Genomic DNA, 22,432 nt, shown 5'->3' with positions numbered 1-22,432 from the left:
CATTCTGCAATTCATCTCATGTAAACAATAACGTGGCGCACAGCGTGACGTGAAAAGAGGCACATACCTTTGTCGTTGCGTGACGAACTCTGTAATCCTCGTCCACACATAAACGCAAAAAAGGAGTTTTAAATAATCTCCGTTTTCGGTGAATCGCAACGCCGTTTACGTGTTGACGAAAAGCCCAAACGCATAGAAACAGCTGCGTTTTCAAAAATACCCGTGTAGGTGCGGACATAGCGCAAAAGAGTTAGCAGTATATTTTATTACTACCTGTAATTTATTGCCGTTTACTTGTATTTGCTTAATTGGTTACTAAATGTTTGAGGTGTGAAATAATCCGCAATGGAGTTTGTAAACAAAATATGGGTGTGTGTGTTTGGAGGATGTGTTTGTGGGGGGGGTTAGGTGGTGGGGGGGCGCGAACATTTTTCTTGTAAAAAAGGGGGGCCTGGCAAAAAAAGTTTGGGAACCACTGCTTTAGCATGTCCAGACTTCCAGCTTTTTGTGCAATGGTTAGCATCTTCCTCTGCATTTTTGGTGCTACTGCAGTTGCCTTTGACGGTGCAAAACGTTTCATTGACATTGTTGCGTTTGTTGGGGAGAAAACCTACAAACATACAGTACAGCACTTCAGAGTCACACTGCTGGCGATCGAAGATTTATACAAATTTTACAAGCTGAACACATTCTGCACTGTACAGGAGATTGATTGACAATGGTCTGCAGCCGATCAGGAAAGCATGCAAAATTGCACACAAAAAAAGGAGGGAAAAAAAAAGGACCTGCATGGTTCTTCTTCAGGTGCATTACCGCCACCTTCTGGACACATATTGCATATTCATATAGTGCGCTACTAGGGTCCGAACAAATCAAATACTTCCTATTGGTGCCTCTTCCACCCAGTTTAAAGCAATTAAAAAATTGCTACAGTATAAACTGTTCCCCAGTATAAACTGCCAAATCATCAGTAATTCTTCTATTCATCACAAAACTTCTTTCTAGAAAAACAAACCCAACTCCCACTTTTTTGTCTAACAATTTCGATGCATCAGTATATATTTTCATATGGTCTGAATACGTTTCCCTTATATGATCATATATCTGGCTTGTATTTAGCCCTCTTCCCTTGGGGGATTAATGAAAATCAGGACTTTTTTGCACATATAACCATGGAAGTAAAATTGAAAATGTTACTTCTGGACTAATATTTTTGTTACTAATTCCTATCTCATTTATTTTTCCCCCTATAATCCAACCAAAACTTTGTATTCATTCACTTTCTTTTGCTTGTTTTCTATTGCTTGATTTCTAGCGGTTGTTCACCCATTTCAACTTGCAATGCGGACACTGGTGTAGTTTTAATGGCCCCACAACACAACCTACAAGCTTGATACTGAATTTTATCCAAGTTATTTAACAATGTTTTAGCCACTGAACGATAAACAAGACACCTATAATCCAGAACTGATCTAATGAGACCTATAAATAAAGCTTTTAATGCTGTTCTATCTGCACCCCATTCGCTGACTTTTAAACATCTTAAAATATTCATAACTTCTTCTTTTTTTTTTTACATTTCTCAGTTATTTCCCCGATATGTGTTTTTCATGTAAGGCTTTTATCAAACCAGATACCTACATATTTAAAGCAATCAACCTTTTCTATTTTATTCCCATACAATTTTAGATTAAACTGGTATGTAAAAATAATCCATTTTGTCTTTCCAGAGCCCAATCTTCCCCTTTTTGTAGTTCTTGCTGTAATTTAGTCATGATGAACCTTTTATTTCTTCCTCTATTCCAAATGACTCCATCATCAGCAAACAATAAAACTCACATTGATTGATCTATCTTATTAAATACCTCATTAATCATTACGGAAAATAATATTGTTCCATTCTGTACCTCATAACCCGTACTGAAATCTTTCTTCCAGTTAAAAAATTCCTAATCCATTTATACATATTTACCTTTAATACTGATCTGATGCAACTTGATCAGGAGTTCTTCTTTCCACATCATATCATTTGCCTTCTCAACATCTAAAAACACAGCCGCTACACTTTCCTTATTCACTTGGGCCTGTCTTACTTCATGTTCTAGACCAGGGGTCTGCAACCTTTTACACCCAAAGAGCCATTTGGACCCGGTTTCCACGCAAAAGAAAACACTGGGAGCCGCAAATACTTTTTGACATCTAAAATGAAGATAACACTGTATATATTGTTTTTTATCTTTATGCTTTGTGTGAACAACTAAGGTGTGCTGCTTATGAAATCCATGAAGTGCTACAGAGAAAATTAAATTATATTTATGTAATCAACACATTTTGAAGTCTTAAAGAAATATAACAAAAGGAAAGACACCAACCTGAACTAAAATGATCCGTGTAGCAAACAAAAACTGTTGTCAGCCGCCACCCTTATATCGCCTTTGGGCTTTTGGAGCCTTGACCTGACTCTTAAAAAATAATTGGAAAAAAGCACTATGCTGCTGAAAAATGAAAAATAGATATTTGCAAAATTCTGCCTAAATGTGTATTTTACCTGGTTAATGCAGGGGGGGGGGGGGGGCGTGGGTTGCAGCGCCGCTGCAGGGGAGGCGGACGCACCTGAGCGACACCCGCAATCACGCCTCGCTGCCTTTACGTCTGCGCTATCTGTGCTGTTGTGTTGTTGGTGGTGTGTGTCGGGCTGTGAGCTGAAAAGCTACAGCCGGCTGTATGCGTACAGCAACCGTGTGTGAAAAGTGCTCAATAAAGAGATGCTCAAAAGCGTGCTCATGGAAACATCGTCGGGTCTGCCGTGATTTGTTTACAATGGGACTTCTGCTCCTGAACCTCTGCGCACAGAGTCCGCAAATCGGGGCTATACGAAGTCAGTTTACGCAGGACTGTAAGCTGTCATCTGTCAGGCATGAACGGTGTTTGTCTTTAACATAGTTCACGCTGGAGAACAGCTGCTGACATAATGTGGATCCGAAGATCCATAATTGGCCTACCTGGGGTTGAAAGTCTCGATAAATGCACGGTGTTTCGGCGGGTATACCGGCTTCCGCGAGTGTGACTCTTATTTTGAGCGATGCAAAAATAATAGAATATAATTTTATTTTTATATTTATATTTCAATATCACAATAATCTTCCAATTTAGAACTACGAGTTAAAAAGAACTAACATAAATAAAATACACTTCAGCTAAATACTTCTAATTTATTTGCCCAAACCACGCGGAGCCGCAGTATAAGGACTAAAGAGCCGCATGCGGCTCCGGAGCCGCAGGTTGCCGACCCCTGTTCTAGACACAAAGATGGATCTATTGTGCTTCTCCCTTTCCTAAAACCACTCTGATAATATTTGATCTTGCCATTAGTTTCTAAGAAATACATTAACCTCTCATTCACCATTTTTTTCATTACTTTCCCCAAATGAGATGTTAAAGCTATTGGTCTATACAAGGGCGTAGATTTGGTTTTGGCATTGGTGGGGACGGATGATTCAACCACCGAACCCCGCCCTGTTTCTTTTTATTTTTCCTTTTTGTCTTTGCTTCTTGATAAAGAAGGAGAAATATACTTGCCTACATATGCTATTCTACATGCTTTTAAACCATTTAAAATTACAATTCATAGTTTTATATGTGATGTTACATTACTATTAAACAAATGACTGACTAAGAATTTTAGGCTTTAGTTTACTTCAGCCATATTCCAAATAAATCAGGTATCATACAAAAATAAAAATAGTTTCAAATACAGTCGTGACAATAAAAGAATATGACTTTAAGGACTTAACAACATTACTTCAGTTATAGTACACCAACATCTCTTATACATTAGTACTAAGGGAACACTGAATGACCTGGTGGTTTTTGTCCATAAAACTACTCATCTAAGATTACCACAAAGTAAAAGATCTCTCAGGAAAATTATGCAACATTTTAGGCACCAAATCAAATCAGTGAGCTGGGATTTTTTATTCTAAACATGAACTACTGTTACAGCAACAGACATGGACTACTGGTGCCCCACACAACAACTCTGTGAAGGAGCCAAACACATGCCTTCTCCTCTCGTTAATCTATAGCACCAAATCATCAGTCATCAGTCACCTCGCCTCTTCACCTCTGTCCGAGCTACAACATGGCAGAGCTTCCTCTGTCACCTGATAAATAACAGTAAGACATTCCAAATACATGAAGTCACACATGTGCTTCAAATACAGTAATGAACCACCAAGTCATCATCCAATTTCACCTGTGATCTTGTATCACCATTACTCTCTGAGCTTTGTGTTGGTTCTTCTGTCGCCTGACAAATAGGACATACATGACAATAAGAATAAAATGGGGAGCTGCTTCAGTGTTTCTGTCAAGTTGTGCAGATCTTGACTCATCAGTAATGTTTGCAGGGTGAGTCAAGGGCGTAGATTTGGTTTTGGCATTGGTGGGGACGGATGATTCAACCACCGAACCCCGCCCTGTTTCTTTTTTTTCCTTTTTGTCTTTGCTTCTTGATAAAAAAAAAGGAGAAATATACTTGCCTACATATGCTATTCTACATGCTTTTAAACCGTTTAAAATTACAATTCATAGTTTTATATGTGAATTATATAATGTAAAATTACTATTAAACAAATGACTGACTAAGAATTTTAGGCTTTAGTTTACTTCAGCCATATTCCATTTAAATCAGGTGTCATACAGAAATAAAAATAGCTTCAAATACAGTCATGACAATAAAAGAATATGACTTTAAGGACTTAACAACATTACTTCAGTTATAGTACACCAACATCTCTGATACATTAGTACTAAGGGAACACTGAATGACCTGGTGGTTTTTGTCCATAAAACTACTCATCTAAGATTACCACAAAGTAAAAGATCTCTCAGGAAAATTATGCAACATTTTAGGCACTAAATCAAATCAGTGAGCTGGGATTTTTTATTCTAAACATGAACTACTGTTACAGCAACAGACATGGACTACTGGTGCCGCACACAACAACTCAATGTCCACTATGTGAAGCAGCCAAACACATGCCTTCTCCTCTCGTTAACTGAGATAAACTGCTGGCATATGTGTTTTACATCTATACTGTCCAGTCTCTCCTGGTGGACATGGCAACACGTTAGGTAAGCTCAGTGACCCCTGACCTACATACACAGGTGAATCCAATAATGAGAAAAGTATTTAAGGGGGTCAATTGTAAGTTTCCCTCCTCTTTTAATTTTCTCTGAAGAGTAGCAACATGGGGGTCTCAAAACAACTCTCAAATGACCTGAAGACAAAGATCGTTCACCATCATGGTTTAGGGGAAGGACACAGAAAGCTGTCTCAGAGATTTAAGCTGTCTGTTTCCACAGTTAGGAACATATTGAGAAAATGGAAGACCACAGGCTCAGTTCAAGTTAAGACTCGAAGTGGCAGACCAAGAAAAATCTCAGATAGACAGAAGCGACGAATGGTGAGAACAGTCAGAGTCAACCCACAGACCAGCACCAAAGACCTACAACATCATCTTGCAGCAGATGGAGTCACTGTGCATCGTTCAACCATTCGGCGCACTTTACACAAGGAGATGCTGTATGCGAGAGTGATGCAGAGGAAGCCTTTTCTCCGCCCACAGCACAAACGGAGCCGCTTGAGGTATGCTAAAGCACATTTGGACAAGCCAGCTTCATTCTGGAATAAGCTGCTGTGGACTGATGAAACTAAAATTGAGTTATTTGGGCATAACAAGGGGCGTTATGGATGGAGGAAAAAGAACACAGCATTCCAAGAAAAACACCTGCTACCTACAGTAAAATATGGTGGTTGTTCCATCATGCTGTGGGGCTGTGGGGCCAGTGCACGGACTGGGAATCTTGTCAAAGTTGAGGGACACATGGATTCCACTCAGTATCAGCAGATTCTGGAGACCAATGTCCAGGAATCAGTGACAAAGCTGAAGCTGCGCCGGGGCTGGATCTTTCAACAAGACAACGACCCGAAATACTGCTCAAAATCCACTAACGCATTCATGCAGAGGAACAAGTACAACGTTCTGGATTGGCCATCTCAGTCCCCAGACCTGAATATTATTGAAAATCTGTGGTGTGAGTTAAAGAGAGCTGTCCATGCTCGGAAGCTATCAAACCTGAATGAACTTGAGATGTCACCCGAATTTCACCACTACTCCTTGCCATTCCGATCCAGTCACAATCCAGATTATGCCAAATCTCGTCCAACTCCGACCAACTACAACTATCTCAATTTCTTTTCGTCTGCTAAAGAAAAAAATGCAGAATGTGTGAACTACAAACTACAGGGAACTGATTTTGCAGCGTCACCCCACTGTTGTCCGACGCAAAAATAACGACGTCTAGCAACATTGCCCCCCCCCACAATAATATGGTACAGGTTACACGTTATATTTCACCGTGATCAAAATAAATAATATTATGATTATTTACATAAGATGCCATTTGCTTATTCTTTCTAAGCTACTGAATACATTATTTAATTACTAATAGAAATGGTAAACACATGACATATTATGGCAACCTAAAAAATTAATATTGATTAGATTATGTATTTACAGTCTAGGTTTATTTTTTTCTAAAATATGCAGCAACAGTAATTACGTACAGAGTTGGGAGTCAGCATTGAAATCACTTGATGTGCGATGTAAGGATGATAATGTATTATAGTTTGTTAATATAGCAAAACTTGTGCTGGACTGCGCAGTCACATGGTGAAAAACTGCACGGAATACTTGATTCTGTTGGCTTTTTGAGTCAGTCGGCACCCGTACCGTGTTATCTGGAAGAAAAGCGCAACAACATTCTAAACTGCTGCTGACTGGACCACATTGTAATATTTCCATGTCATTTTTGGACTCTATCTTTGTTGACACGTGTAATATAATGTATATTTATAATACTCTCACTGGATGTATTAAGACGTCGTTGTTTGCTGCTCACTGAAGGAGTTAAATATTTAACACATCCGCATTGGTGAGTCACTGTTTTGGTTTTTAGGTCCTATAATGGGCGAGACAGGGAGAAAAAGTTGTTACGGAAAGAAGACAAAGTAACACATTGTCCAGGTTACATTTTGAGCTAAAAGCTCATCTGAAGACTAGTTCAGTGTGACAAAATAGTGAGCACTATTTATTATCCAAACTTTTAGCCTAACGACGAACGAATAAAGATTAATCACGTTATGCTATCCCGCTATGCTGAAAGATGTAATAATTTGATATGGTGCAAAACACACTGAATAAAAAACACCACATTCTTCTGTTTATTTTACCTCCAGAAAGGTCTCTGTTGTGCCCTTTAGCGTTCACAACTATTTACTAAAGATGACAGGATGAGCAAGTTTCTCCGTGGGCTACATACTCGTTTGGGGTGTATCATTACAACATTCACACATTGAGAATGTTGACATACTGCTGTTTGTTTGTTTTTTTTCCCCATACTTCTGTTTATTTTTTGCTGTGCTCAGTAGCCCGTATGTGGGCTGTCCTCATCGTAACTTACCACTCATGATCTTATCTCCTCAACTCCTCAAATAGGCACTCCCTTTCAGATTCTTTATTCTGTCAGGTAGAGCTCTTTGTGTGTCACCTGCTTTGAAAAACTATTGAGCTGCACCGGAAAGTCAACTTGCAGGTAAAAATATTATTAAATAAAATAATGCCTTTAGTTTTTTAAGTTGTTTAGCAGTAATGAGATATGTAAAATCTGGGTCTTGGTTGTACCAAGTGGAAAGCAGTTATTTAACTTTTCATCTCTGAATCAGCTTTATTTTCAGAATTTACTGTAATGTTTTGTCATGATGTATGAGGCATTAGTCACCAGCCATACTTTCATTTTATTAATTTATTTTTTTCGTTATCTTATTCACACTGCACTGTGAATATGATTCTTGCTTTTGCATATATTACCTACTTTAACTGCTGTGTGAGTGCAAATTTTTGTTTCACCTCAAGTGAATACGTGTGCTGGAATGATAATAAAAAACAATGACCTATTCCTATTCACCCTATTCCCACAGGTCACCTTGGCATACATCGATGCAGGAAATACTGTGAAATCAAATCTGTTAAAACAACTTGCCCTCGACATTTAGTCTTCAGAGTAAAAATCCTCTACACTATGTCATCTAACCAGGTGTTAATAAGCCAAGATGAACAGGCCTACATGTCCCTGATGAGGGGCCTGAAGGAGCTGGACCTAAAGGGATCCTATGTTCCCAGTGACTTGGTCCTGATTGGAGACCATGCCTTTCCTTTAGCAATGAATAGCCAAGGTCAGGTCCTGATGGCTGCCTCTCTGTACGGCAGTGGAAGGATTGTGGTCCTGGGTCATGAGGGCTACTTGACAGCCTTTCCTGCTCTGGTAGAAAATGCTCTGACCTGGCTGAGAGGTGATGGATCTGATAACCTCTCTGTAGGGGTGCAGAGAAATGTCAGTGCAGTTGCTGATAACCTCCAAAAATCCAGCTTCCAAGTAGAAGTTGTGGGAGCTTTCAGTGACAAGCTGGGAGTTGGTGTTTATGTGACCGATGCCTACAGCGTGGGCTCAGACCCAACGGAGCTGGTGGCATTTCTGAAAGCTGGAGGAGGGGTGCTGATAGCTGGGCAGGCGTGGAGCTGGGCTGCAGATCACCCCAAAGAGAACACACTGCATCAGTTTGATGGGAATAAAGTGTCGGGAGTGGCAGGAATCTACTTCACTGAGCGTTGTGGTGAGCTGGAGAACCTGCCTGTCTACCCTCAGATCCCGTCCTCCTGGATGTCTGTGGTGTGAGTGTTTTAATATAGTTCTGTTTTGTTGTTATTGTTACTATTAATTTAAACCCACAAGTTAACTATAACATGAAATAAATTGCAAACTACTATAGATTGCATATAGAGTTTTAAAAAATTTTTATTATTACATTTAATGTAAACTTTTACATCATTTTACATGGATTTATCAGTTTTGACATTTTCTGCTTAAGCAATAAAACAAAGTATCTATTGATGTCAAAATCAGCACCTGTGAATTTACAAAAGGACTGTATTTTTACAGGACTGTGTTTATAATAACAGTACGAAAATAAATTTTATGTTTCATATTTATTAATTTAATATCAGAATCAGAATACTTTCTTCATCGCTTGGGGAAATTATTTTGGTTACAGTGCTCCAGTAAAAACGGCAACAAAGACAGACAATACAAGAAGTAAGAAATAGCACAATACATACAAAATATACATACATATATAGAGATATTTTGATAAATATCTGAATAAGAAAGGAGAGCATGTGCAAAAAAGGTGTAGCTATTGCAGTATACAGTGTGTTATGTGGATGAGTTGTACAGGTAAATGGCCGCAGGCAGGAATGAATTCCTGTGTCGTTCAGTGGTGCTTTTTGATAATCTCAGTCTCTCACTGAACGTGCTCCTGTGACTGACCAGCATGTCATGGAGTGGGCGGGAGGAATTATCCACTGCTAATATCCAGTCACTGCTAATGATTATACAACATGAATGCTATTCAAATTTTCATGATGATAATATTCTGAAAATTTAAAAATTAAACTTGCTTGTGTGTTGGTTAATTGTTTTGTTAACATGCAAAAAAAGATAAAAAAAAAAAAAATGCAATTTACACAATTATTCTTAAGTGTGTCTCTCATTCCTGTCATGACTCTTCCACCTTTCAGCTTGGGTAAGGATTTTGAGGACGACTTGCAGTTCTTGCTCCAGGGGGTTTCAGAGTTCCAGGTCCCGTGTAATTTAACTGCTTCCGAGGTTCTAGTGCATGGACCGCTAGCATTTCCCATCGCGACCACAGATGATGGACGGGCGTTCCTGGCAGGAGGCTACTATGGACAGGGCCGAGTGATTGTGGCTACACATGAAGGATTTCTGGGACTCGAGGTAAATTTGAGTCTTCCTTTCCAAGCACTCATAGGTCCGAATCAGCACGTGATTCGGACCTATGAATGAACAGGTTTCCTCAGATTTTACAAGTTTGATTCGCATCAGAAGGTTTTTATGTGTGTCATTGTAATGAATGGTTTCTTTGTTCACTGATTGCCAAGACTTGGGTGAATAATTTAATTTAAAACAATGCTATTCTCATTGCCTAGGATGGATAGAGGGATGGTGGTTAAAGTTTAGGTTAGGGTTGGGTTCTCCACTGATGATTACTCAGGCTTCAAAGGATTCAAAATGTGAGTAGTAGTAGTTTGTGCAACCCAGAATGGATGTATGACTGTTTTTATTGTGTTTCTCCCTGATTTTGAAGCAAACATTGCAGATAACATAAATTGCGTATTGTGATTGGTTTAGAGTTAGGAGTCAGTGGTAAGCAGACCTATAATGGTTAAAAAGGAAATGTTTCTGCTGTTTTGATGCAATTTTTATACATCACATGTGCACATGACTGCATCTGTTCCTGCTTTCCTTCTATTCTTTTAGAGCATGGCTCCATTTTGGCAAAATGCCATTCACTGGTTGGATGAAGGCCGCAGAGGGGTTGTAGGTGTCATGGTGGATCCTGCACTCAACATTCTCAGCAAGTCAGGGCTGAATTGTGAGAAGACAGACTTCAGGAAAGACCTCAGCGTGTTTGTGTGTACGGCATATATCAGTGAGCATTTGGAGGAAATCAAAAACTTTGTGGCAGAGGGAGGAGGCCTGCTGATTGGAGGACATGCCTGGTGGTGGGTTTATACACATGCTGGGCAAAATCCGCTTACAGAATTCTCAGGTATGAAAATGCACCTCAAGACTCTGATTATATAAACTTGATGATCTGGTTTCTCCTGGCCCTGATAGTACGACCTTGGCTAGCTTGGCTTTAGCTTAGATTGTTGACATTATAGTGCAGCTGGTTGACCTGGCGACCCATGTACCAAAGGCTTTGTGGGAGCCTGGGTTGAGTTCACCCCATTTCCCCAAACCTCTCCCCTCTTTCCTGTCTAGTCTCTGCAGTGCCCTGTCAAAGAAAGACTGAAATGGCAAAATAAGTCATGTGGACTGATTGGTCATGTCCAATGATCAGTCCAGAAGGCTAACGAGCTGTTCCACAGCCAAAATGGAGTGTGCATTGAAAAAAAGTAATTTTTTCACATGCGACTGTTAGAGGCTTCTCTTCAAAACTGAATAAACTTTAGCAGGAAAGCTGAACACTGTAATACTCCTTCTGTTTCAACACACTCTTTGGTCTTTATTTTTAGGAAATGGGGACACCAATTTGTCTGCCATCTATGAGTTTTATATAAGTTGTTAAAAAGATTTTGGGACCCAGCTTAATGGTAGTGTTTTTAAACTTACATGTATCAGCCCAGAAACTGCTCAAAATCCTTCTACACTACAAACCACATTTACCCATAAAAAAGACACATTCATGGAGCTCTTTTATTCTACAAGTACAGCGGTCTGAGAGCACACACAGTATCATCCAAATAAACAAACTTCTGATTAGTGTCACATCTCCAACAATGCACCAGAGTATATTATGTCAGATTTGCTTTAATGTCTTTCAGGAAACAAGATCTTAAACCAAATGGGATTGAGCCTGTTGGGAGCAACAATCGGAGGAGGAACATACAAAGCCCTTGTACCCAGCAAGGCTATTAAAGACAGCTACCACTTCCGCCACCTTCTCTACCGCTTTGCTGCCCATGTGACTGCAGGTGAAGAACTTAGCCAGCACGAGGAGAGATGTCTGAAAAGGCTGGGCAACGACTGCAATGTTTACTTGCAGATGGAAGCCCATGACTCCTCCCACTACCGGCAAGTGTTGGCCACACTCACTGACGTGTTAAAGAGGTCAGGCCTGCCACAGGTGAGTAGACAAAAATAATATGAACACCTTTTAAAATAACAAAATTATAAAGCTATGCTGGCTGATGTGGTTTGTGACCATTACGTGTGCCAAAACATTACAGTGCATGTCACAGCTATTAGTTGGTATATTACAGCTATCAACAAGTAATGTATGTCTCAAAAATGTGTTTAAAAAAAGAAACAACAACAATGTGTTTTAAACATGATTGACCACTGCTTTTTATGGATGGGGTGTGGTGGAGGTGGAGGGGGTGACTGGTTGCCTTTGTTTCTGCAGATAGTGTCATAATATGGGGACATATATAATGACATTGACTATTCACTTTCAAGGTGAGTGACAGCTGCCCTATAAACAGTCCCAAAGACCACCTCCTCCTTGCTGTGGGTACCCAGGTATATAAGGTTTGCCCAGATCCCGATGCTCTCCTGCCCTACCTCATCAAGGACAACCCAATGATGCCTGTTGTCTATAACCATCGGATCAAGGTTGATGTTAATACAGCAGGTCAGATCTCACTGCTGTGTTAAAAATGTGTTAATATATACAGCTCATTGCAAACACTGGAAACTGTGAAACATAGTTTTTAAAATGCATATTTTATACCTGTAAATGTCCCTGATTGTGATCTTTTTTAATTGTCTGTTTAAGATTGGGAAGAGTGGATCAGCACCGGTCTCTACCTCTCTCCTGGTATGAAGACCTACATCGCTATACCACCTCAGATTGTCAACATGGATTGGAAGGTACAGCATATGAAATCAATTGATTTTGAGTTCAACCCCATGTAAGTCTCTGTCTCAGTAGTGACAGAGACTCACTATAAGTACAGCTCATGTCCAGATGGCAAGGTGCCAGAACCTGAAATAGAATAGATACTGTAAGTTGTTTCAGGTCATTTAGGTAAGCACAGAGGAGTCCTTGCAATTTTTAGATATTCCTTTTTAGAGTGTTTAATACTTTAGCGTATAGAAATTGCTTACAATGCATTTTTCTTTTCTTCTGCAGATTCAGATAGGATGTCAAACTGATTCACTGCACCACAGTGAGGAGCTGAAGAGACCACCATCTGTCCATGAGCGATTTCCTGTCACATCAGAGATGATACAGGTTTGGAACCTGTGGGGAGGACTCATCTACCTTGTGGCCCCACCCAAAACACAAGTGAAGGGGTTGGAAGTCATAGTGCAGATGGCTGTACCTGCTCCATACTATAAGTCTGGTGAGTCTGTGGTGGATTTGACTTTGTTAACTTTGTTTGTACTGGTCTAATAGACTATTCTCAAACAGTTTATAAGGCGATTTAAGGGGCTGAGGGCAGCATCTCCCTGGTTCTAATCAAATATGAAGTGTTAGGAGTGTTCAGTAAAGTAAAGTAAATATCCAGCAGTTTAACTTCTGATACAATGAATTAGGCTTTCCTAACTGGTAATATTTCAAGTTGGTGTTAGCTAACCCTTAATTCTGTTTTTATGTGTCGGAGCCTGAAGCATTTTAATAAATCCACTCCCCTCTCTTTGTTCTTTTCAGGTGTAACAACTGCAGCTGAGTGGTCGTTGCTGCGCACAGCTCCTTCACCCTGGGCAGAGTTGGAGTTTGAAAACATTATCCTCACCGTACCGTCAGATGCTGTTCGAGATCTGGAGCGCCCTGACGAGCTAGCCGCTTTGTGGGATGAAATCATGAGGGCCATTGCAGATCTGGCTGCCAAACCACACAAATTTCCCCGCAAGGAGCGCTTTGTGACAGATGTGCAGATTTCTCATGGTAAGTGCATTTTGCATCATGTTGTATATACACCTGCCTTTAACTGGCTTGTCATATATAGAGTCTCAAGTAATGCTGGGTGACAGGCAGGGTATGCATGGACCAGTTCTCTGTAATAGAACTAGCAAACAGAAAGTATTCAGTCACCAATACAAATCATTGAGGTAAGGTGTTCCAATCACTTCCATGACACAGGTGTATAAAATCAAGCACCAAAGCATGCAGACTGCTTCTATGAACATTTGTAAAAGAATTGGTCGCTCTCAGGAGCTCAGGGAATTCCAGTGTGGTAATGTGATAGGATACCACCTCAGCATGAAGTCCAGTCATGATATTTCATCGCTACTAAATATAGTAGCTTTCTGCAGACCTGCAAACTTCATGTGGCCATCCGATTACCTCAAGAACAGTGCACAGAGAGCTTCATGGAAAGGGTTTCCATGCTCGAGTAGCTGATTCCAAACTTTACATCACGAGGGACAATGCAAAGCATATAAACATTTGCATTTAATGCTTTGAACTAGAGCAAAGCATTGTGCTTTGGTGATGTACAGAATCCTACTACTACTACTAATAATAATGGATTGGATTTATATAGCGCTTTTCAAGGCACCCAAAGCGCTATACTACTGGACATTTTGTATCTGACCACACAAATGTGCTTCTGGATGCTCAAAAATTCCCATAAACACACTCCTAAATGTCATGGAAAACCTTCCCAGAAGAGCTGAAGCTGTTATATCTGCACAGGGTGGGCTGACATCATATTAAACCCTATGGATTCAGAATGGGATGTCACTTAAATTTGTGTGGGTGTGAAGGTGGACGAACAAATACTTTTGGCAAAATAGTGCATATATACAGTTACAATGCTGGCTTCAGCTGTCTAACAAGTTTCAGAAAATGAGGTGTCTGCACACTCAATCCCTGTAAGCTGAAAGCTCAGGCTTTAGAGCTCTAAATGGTTATTCATCAGACAGTTTTTCCTTCTACTTTTGGCTCGTTTGAAATCCCCAAGGGCATATATCCCCAGCTTAGCCTCTGAGTGCAGAAGCTCTACCCATTTGTTATTGAAGTCTTGTGTTTATAAAGAACTGCCAATCAGAGAAACGTGTTTAAACATGGGCGATTGTGGCTCAAGAGTTTGGAGTCCGCCTTGTAATCGGAAGGTTGCCGGTTCGAGCCCCGGCTCGGACAGTCTCGGTCGTTGTGTCCTTGGGCAAGACACTTCACCTACCGCCTACTGGTGTTGGCCAGAAGGGCCGATGGCGCGATATGGCAGCCTCGCTTCTGTCAGTCTGCCCCAGGGCAGCTGTGGCTACAACTGTAGCTTCCCTCCACCAGTGTGTGAATGTGTGTGTGAATGGGTGGATGACTGGGTATGTAAAGCGCTTTGGGGTCCTTAGGCGGGGCTAGTAAAAGCGCTATACAAAGACAGGCCATTTACCATCCATCCATCCACTGGCGTCTATCCCAGCTGTGACAGGGCAAAAGGCTGAGCAGACCTTGGACAGGATGCAAGACCACTGCAGATAATCATATCATTCTTTTGGTTGTTTGTTTGTTTGTTAATTGTTTATTTAAAAAAAAAAAAATCAAAGATATAAAATCTGAAAGAATCATCACTATACCACTGTTCATTTCTCTTTTTCTGTTCAGGCTGGATGCATGCAGGTTATCCTATCATGGCACAAAAAGTCTCAGCTGCTGAGCTGGTCGGTGTTAAAAAAGGTAAAGAAATGTGGGGCCCCATCCACGAGCTGGGACACAACCAACAGAGAGGCTGCTGGGAGTTCCCACCACACACCACAGAGTGTACATGCAACCTGTGGTCAGTGTATGTGCATGAAGAGGTGCTGGGCATCCACAGAGCACAGGTAGAGTAAATCACATGTGTCTATTTTGATATCCTATGATAACTGATGATTTAACTCAGTTTTTACTAAGAGTAAAATATTTTACAACCATCTCATTCCATGTTTTTAATGCAGGCTCATGGAAATATGACTGCAGAAAATCGACAATGTCGAGCCATGAATTACGTCGCGGAATGCAGGAAACTTGAGAGCTGGGACATGTGGGTGGCTCTGGAAACATATATGCAGGTGAGAGAATTCTACTCTGTAGAGAAACTGTCCTTTGTCCACACTGGAGTGACCTGCTTTCACTGGAAAAAAAATGGTTGCATGTAAAACTGAAAGCAGAGTGTGAAACAAGGAGAGTTCAAGAAACTGTAAGATGATATCTTTTGAATCAAATCACTATCAAGAAAATGTGGAGACAGAATTAAAACAGTATCTTAACAAACAGAAATAAGCCTGACATGAACACTTTATTGCACATAACATGATTATCAGCATTATGATTTTTGTCTCCTCATCTGTAGCTCCAGGATAGGTTTGGCTGGGATGCCTTTAAGAAGGTGTTTGCTGCGTATCACCACATGAGTGACTTCCCCGGTGACAACAAAGGAAAGATGAACCTGTATGCTGAGACTTTCTCCCAGACTGTGGGGATGGACCTGACTGGCTTCTTTAAGGCCTGGGGCTGGCCAATAGAAACAGCCACTGAGCAGAAGCTGTCCCAGCTGCCTTCCTGGAATGATCACCCCATGACCCAGTATGACTAAACTTCAGACCACTGCAGTGTGTAGAGAAATGGTTTCAACCAATATCTTAATTTGAAGTGAATGATGGGCAACACGGTGAACTGATTTGGTGTTTGGTGTTCTGTTTTAACAACATTTATTAGAGTATCAGAATAGAGAAACAGAAATGATGGACTGAGGTTGTAGGTATTGAATTCCTGGGGTGGGGGGGTGGAGATTGCAATAGGCTTTCACTTACTGCCAGGTAGACTAGATTTTTTAATGGTATAAAGAATGGGATCTTTGCCTTTATTTTGTACTGGTCTGAAAACATACTAAGGCATTGCACTATTATAGCATACATTGCAATCATTTGTCTTCCACTGTGCTCTACTGAATACTTTCACTGCAACCCTTTCCTTACAAATAATAGAAGTCTTTTGTGAGGACACAGTTGTTGATATTAGGACACTAATATCATTAGAAATTTGGATTTACTTTATGTGAATAAGCATAATATTGAATCTCTCATTTGCTCTGCTTCTGTATCGTCATGTTTGCATTGCCAAGTTGCAATAAAGACCTCAGACTTTTTAATAAAAGAACTTTTGTCTTTAGTTTTACTACACTGATATCTGAAACAGCTTTAATAAGAAATCACTTTATCTTTAAAAGACTTCTTTTTTCAATTCAGATCTTAAGTGAGATAAGTAGTGAAGGGCTTTTTTTTTTCATTCTGAAATCTTTGTCTCTGCAAATCATTTGAGCAAAACCAAATAATTTTGTTCCCTGCAGAAAATGCAACTTGATGTTTGTGACTTATAACTAGAGTTAAAAATGGAGGACATATTACATTGCTTAACAGGGATCGTTTCTGATGATGAAAATGTTCTTGCATGTTTGCAAATTTATTACTTACTTGCATCTATTCATATTACTTTACTTGCATCCAAAACTGCCATGTTTTTCTTCCACACATAAACACACACAGTGAGATAAAGGATTCTATAAGTGTTAATATTGCAGAGTCAGCCCTTAAAACTAGATGAATGGGTGTGTAATAAAGCCTGGGTGTGTCTCTTGTCTGAGTTTTAAAAACAGATGCAGAATGTTGACTAACAGGTTTTGAAGCCTTCTCTGTTCACGGACACCTCGTCTTTCACTTAATTCCATCAGCCTGAGTCAGTCGGTTGCCCTGACTAAAGTTCCTCCTCTTATTGTCTTTATCTTTTTCACTCAAGTAGCCCCTCCTGTTCTTATTTGTATACACTCACTTGCTGTTGTTGGGAAGTTTTCACCAGTCGTTCTAAACAAACCACAGATTCAGCCAACCCTATAGGCTGAGGAAGGCTGTTTCAGCGACAACATCAAAATTTGATGGCCTCTGATTATAAAATAAGAGCTTGAAAATAAGGCTTGAAGGGCCAGCAGCAGTAGCAGTATAATGTCTGAGAATCTCTGCTATATACCCAGGACCCTGGCCTTGTAGGACTTTATAGTATTAAGATTATTAAGACCCTCAATCAGTCCAAGTAACTGATGGGCCACAGCTTTCTCTCAACTGGTTGGGGGTGAAGTGAAGGAGACAGGACAAAGGCGACACCCTGGTTGTGTCTTTGCCGTGTAATTTGTATTTTACTGCTTGCATTCAGCCTTTTTGCACTTCTTTCTATGGTGACATATATAATCATTGATCCAAGGGAAAAGATTGATGGCTCGAGGTAATCCAGATTTTAAAGAGGCTACATTATCAAGAAATGATCTACACAGATCATTAAATCATTCATGTAAATCACTGAAACTTGAAAACCCAGGTGTTCAAATGTACAAATAGGAGAACAGAGCTGCTGAATTCTCATTAACAATGCCAGAATGAGTCTTATGGGAACACAAAATTAGTTAAGTTATATTTTGACAGTAAATCAGACGTACAAAGGTTGTTTAAGGACAGGCCACAAGTAGAAACATACTCCAGGGTGTGCTCACCGATAAGAACAGGACTATTAAGAATATTACAACTAGAGGAAAGATCTAAGAAAGAAGATGTGTAAGTTAAAGTCACCAACCATAATGAACTGGTCAAATTAAAGAACAACAGATGAAAACACATTTGAGAGTTTATTTAGGAATTCAGAAGGGAATTTAGGAGGAATAAAAAGGAATAAAAATATAAGAAGGGAGTAGAAATTTGATGAAAATGTTACAGTCTCCTTCTGTGTGTTATAATTACAGAGTTTAGTAAATGTGATCAGATTTTGAGGTCAGTGACTTATCATTTTGTCTCAAATTGTGATCACTGAGTAATTTGGATAATAAGTACAACTTAGCATAAGATAGGGTACAGGGTGGTGATAGTGTTGTGGACATAGGATAGCAACACAGTGGACTTAGTTTGTGAAGCCTGCAGAGAAAGCTGGCAGATAAAACAGAACTACTCATGGCTGAAAAGGGGAAGAAGGCTCCAGAGGCAGTCACGTGTAGCAAAATGTACAATATACAGCATGTTAACTGCTAGAAATGAGCTAACTAACCGGTTGGGCCGGTTTTCATCTGTCCTAAAAAGGAAGAACAGATTAAAATTGTCAATAAAACCATTGTAGAGAGCTTTGCATTTATTCTGAAGCCAGGTGTTGAGGCTGAGGAGCCTGCTAAAATGCCCCACACTGTTTTAAGAGGTTAAAAAGCTCTTCCCAGTCAGCTCAGAGTGCGGACAAGCTTACCCTGATCCTCATTTCCCCAAGGTGTTAGGTTACTGTGAGGCAGGGAAGGGAAGGACAGGGTGTGGTGGAAGGGAGTAACCTTGTGGAAATATACTGAAAGGGACAAGTCCATGACAACCATGACATCATCTATGCATGTTTCTGTGTTGCCTTATTAAAGAGATGGAGGGAATTTGGCTTGTTTGTCCAGCGTGATGGAACATTGAGGACCATTCACTTCTCAGTGCAGGTTATTTTTTGTCCTGGCATACAGAATTTACCTGTGTACAGTAGATCTGCCTCATGCTTAGATTTACATGTTGCTCAGAGTCAGGACAACTTAGTGCTTGAATAGCAAAAGATATAGTTTCTTACTTCTACCGTGCCAGTCAGAGTGTGGAGTGTTTGTTACAGCTTGACACAACGCAGACTTACAAGACACAAATGCTGCTTTCATTTCTGAAATGTGGTGGTTGCTGCACTGCAGGCAGCGTTGGAGTTTGCAAACATCATGTCAACACACCCAGCTGGAGCAAATCCTCACTAAGGAAGTTTTAACCAGGATACACACGGTCGCAAACAGGTATGTTTGTGCTCAGCATTGCAACACTGTGAGTGTATTGTGTGCAATCCAGGCTGCAGATAAAAACCTCCAGAAAATAAAAAGGCTTGTGCAGAAGAGTGCTATAAGCAGGAAAGTGTTTATGGCCCTGAAGGTATGCCTGCAGGTGAGAGAGTATACCACAGAAAAGATGCCTGTTTTACAATGGGCCTGATATTTAGACATTTAGGGAAAGTCAAAGAATCTTAAGAGGCCTTGTAGCTGAAACACTGGCATACTTTTTAATTGTTTCATAATGAATTTAACTCACTTGTGCATGTATAAGATCAGTTTTTGGCTGTTTATTCTTCCCTGCTATGTCCTGATGTTACAGCCGAGACGGGGGAAAACCTGATGCAGAAATAGGAAAAAAAGGAGATCTTTTGTATTGTTAACTTTTTAGTTTGAGGCTAAATGCTCACCTGAAATGTGACTACTTATGTTCGTCAATCATTTGTTATGCAAAGTTTACATTTATGTAAAGCCTTATGATGATTAAGCCTATGTTCTCTGCAAGCAGAGGACAGCTCTGTAAGGGACTAAATAAAAGCTGATGGTATATAGTACAAATGTGTGTTTCTTTTAAGAAAAAAGATATTCGTGTTGTTGTGCTTATTTTAGCTCCAGAATGTTCTCTGTTGTGCTGTTATCATTCACAGCAGTTAACTTCATGCGACATGATAAGCAGGTTTTGCTTAATCCTTAGGGTGTGTATTCACGCACAGTGACACCCCAATAACATTCTGAGAAAGCTTATCCACTGCTGATATTTTCCATGAATGTGATGTTTAATTTAGCACTGTCCATTTGTTAGTCCATGGGTTTGTCATCACAGTAAACCCTCATTGTATTATTACAGCACCTGAAGTAGGCACTCCTCCTGTTCCTGCTCTCATTTGAATTCTTTCTTCTGTCCTGTCAGGTGGAGCTCCTGCTGTTTCACCTGTTTTGAAAGCTGGTACTCTGCAGACTAACACCACAAGAAAATTCAGGTAAATAATAATAATTATGACAATTACGCTTTTGGATTGTGTTTTATTAAAATATAACCTTGTGAGCCCCGTGTCTTTGTGGTACAAAGTGGGGAAGAGCTGGCTTTGAGTCTTGGAACCAGCTGGAGATTGATGTTTTGTCTTTTATGTACTCATTTTCAGGAAGTGTAACACATTATCCATCAGTAGTATGTTTTAATCTCTTTCTGCTTTCTTTCCATGACCAACAGGTCAACTTGACATACATCTACATAAGATGTTTTGAACCTCAGGGGCTAAGATAACTTCTGCTGATATCTTGCTCTCTGCCTTCATCACCTTCTTCTTCATCTTGAAAGTACAAATCCTACAGGCCATGTCCGACCAGTTATTCCAAAACCAACATGAACAGGCCTACATGTCCCTGATGAGGGGCCTGAAGGAGCTGGACCTACAGGGACCCTATGTTCCCAGTGACTTGGTCCTGATTGGAGACCATGCCTTTCCTTTAGCAATGAACAGCCGAGGTCAGGTGCTGATGGCTGCCTCTCTGTACGGCAGTGGAAGGATTGTGGTCCTGGGTCATGAGGGCTACTTGACAGCCTTTCCTGCTCTGGTAGAAAATGCTCTGACTTGGCTGAGAGGTGATGGATCTGATAACCTCTCTGTAGGGGTACACACATATGCCAGCGCAGTTGCTGATAACCTCCAAAAATCCAGCTTCCAAGTAGAAGTTGTGGGAGCTTTCAGTGACAAGCTGGGAGTTGGTGTTTATGTGACCGATGCCTACAGCGTGGGCTCAGACCCAACGGAGCTGGTGGCGTTTCTGAAAGCTGGAGGAGGGGTGCTGATAGCTGGGCAGGCGTGGAGTTGGGCTGAAAATCACCCCAAAGAGAACACACTGCATCAGTTTGATGGGAATAAAGTGTCGGGAGTGGCAGGGATCTACTTTTCCAAGAACCGTGGTGAAGTGGAGAACCTGCCTGTCTACCCTCAGATCCCGTCCTCCTGGGTGTCTGTGGTGTGAGTGTCCGCTATAGCTCTTTTTTTTTATTACACAATAACAAAGATTTCAATTTTATTAAAGGTGAACTGCTTATTTGTCACTTATTTATTTCTGTTGCATGTTAAATATATTTTATTCTTTAACGTTCGCCAATTTCTAGAGTGTAAAAAATGAAAATGCAAACAAAGTTAAATTTTAAGTAAATTTCATGATTTTTAAAAATCGTATCAAACGTCAGCGAGTTTTTATATTATTACTAGAAGATTGAATATTTAAGTACATAAATTCCTTGCTCAGATGATGAAAATAAATGCAAGGTTTTGTATTTTGTAAGGAATCACTGCTATTATTTTTTCAATGTGAATGCATTCTTAGTTGTATAATAAGAACATATCATACATTTATATGAATTTAAAAAAATATTAAAAAATGAAATAGCTTTGAAATCAGCTGTTTTTGCTTTAATTGTTGTACTAAGAACCATACCATGTCATTGCACTGCCTCATACTTCTCCCAAAGAATTACAAATAGAATCACAATGAATGGAAATGCATAAAATTATTCTGAAATCAATTCAATAGACTGTGTCTTTCCATCTTAACATGTATTTTCCCTTTTATTCTTCGCCATTTCAAATACAGCTTAGGTAAGGATTTTGAGGATGACTTAGAGTTCTTACTCCAGGGAATTTCAGAGTTCGAGCTCCCAGAGGGGTCAACTTCTTCTGAGGTTCTAGTCCACGGCCCGCTAGCCTTTCCCATCGGTACCACAGATGATGGACGGGCATTCCTGGCAGGAGCCTACTATGGAAAGGGACGAGTCATTTTGATTTCACATGAAGGATTTCTGGGACTCGAGGTAAAGTTGACACCATGTATTAGTCCTAAATTAGTTTTTTCATAAACATACAACAAGAATTTACTGCTACTGTATAGGAATGCACTATTTTATAGATAGCATGATTAAA

At 40.1% G+C, this 22,432-nt stretch overlaps 1 protein-coding gene and 1 long non-coding RNA gene across 7 annotated transcripts in view; both read left to right on the top strand.

The window, feature by feature from the left end:
- Window positions 1–16,375, top strand: part of LOC100697164 (TRPM8 channel-associated factor homolog) — a 28,259-nt gene extending 11,884 nt beyond the window's left edge. The window contains exons 1-13 of one of the 6 annotated variants that reach the window (XM_019367523.2): window positions 6,790–6,999; window positions 7,598–7,659; window positions 8,045–8,795; window positions 9,702–9,918; window positions 10,462–10,753; window positions 11,532–11,833; window positions 12,166–12,340; window positions 12,485–12,579; window positions 12,842–13,055; window positions 13,364–13,600; window positions 15,260–15,477; window positions 15,592–15,705; window positions 15,987–16,375. In XM_019367523.2, coding sequence (XP_019223068.1) covers window positions 8,146–8,795; window positions 9,702–9,918; window positions 10,462–10,753; window positions 11,532–11,833; window positions 12,166–12,340; window positions 12,485–12,579; window positions 12,842–13,055; window positions 13,364–13,600; window positions 15,260–15,477; window positions 15,592–15,705; window positions 15,987–16,229 — 2,757 coding nt within the window. In that variant the 5' untranslated portion in view covers window positions 6,790–6,999; window positions 7,598–7,659; window positions 8,045–8,145 and the 3' untranslated portion in view covers window positions 16,230–16,375. Of the gene's footprint in view, window positions 1–6,789; window positions 7,000–7,562; window positions 7,660–8,044; window positions 8,796–9,701; window positions 9,919–10,461; window positions 10,754–11,531; window positions 11,834–12,165; window positions 12,341–12,484; window positions 12,580–12,841; window positions 13,056–13,363; window positions 13,601–15,259; window positions 15,478–15,591; window positions 15,706–15,986 lie in introns of those variants that run through there. The other 5 variants (XM_019367522.2, XM_019367521.2, XM_019367525.2 and 2 more) reach the window with 5 other exon arrangements.
- A 48-nt stretch (window positions 16,376–16,423) lies between these two features.
- On the top strand, window positions 16,424–20,861 carry LOC109205072 (uncharacterized). The gene is made up of 3 exons (XR_002064542.2): window positions 16,424–19,469; window positions 20,410–20,479; window positions 20,710–20,861. It is a non-coding gene; the product is annotated as an uncharacterized LOC109205072 (long non-coding RNA).
- Window positions 20,862–22,432: the final 1,571 nt, after the last annotated feature.

This window comes from Oreochromis niloticus, linkage group LG14, assembly GCF_001858045.2.
Source record: "Oreochromis niloticus isolate F11D_XX linkage group LG14, O_niloticus_UMD_NMBU, whole genome shotgun sequence".
In the NCBI taxonomy this organism is placed as follows: domain Eukaryota; kingdom Metazoa; phylum Chordata; class Actinopteri; order Cichliformes; family Cichlidae; genus Oreochromis; species Oreochromis niloticus.
The sequence above is the reverse complement of the archived record's forward strand: the minus strand, read 5'-3'. Positions and strand labels throughout refer to the sequence as shown.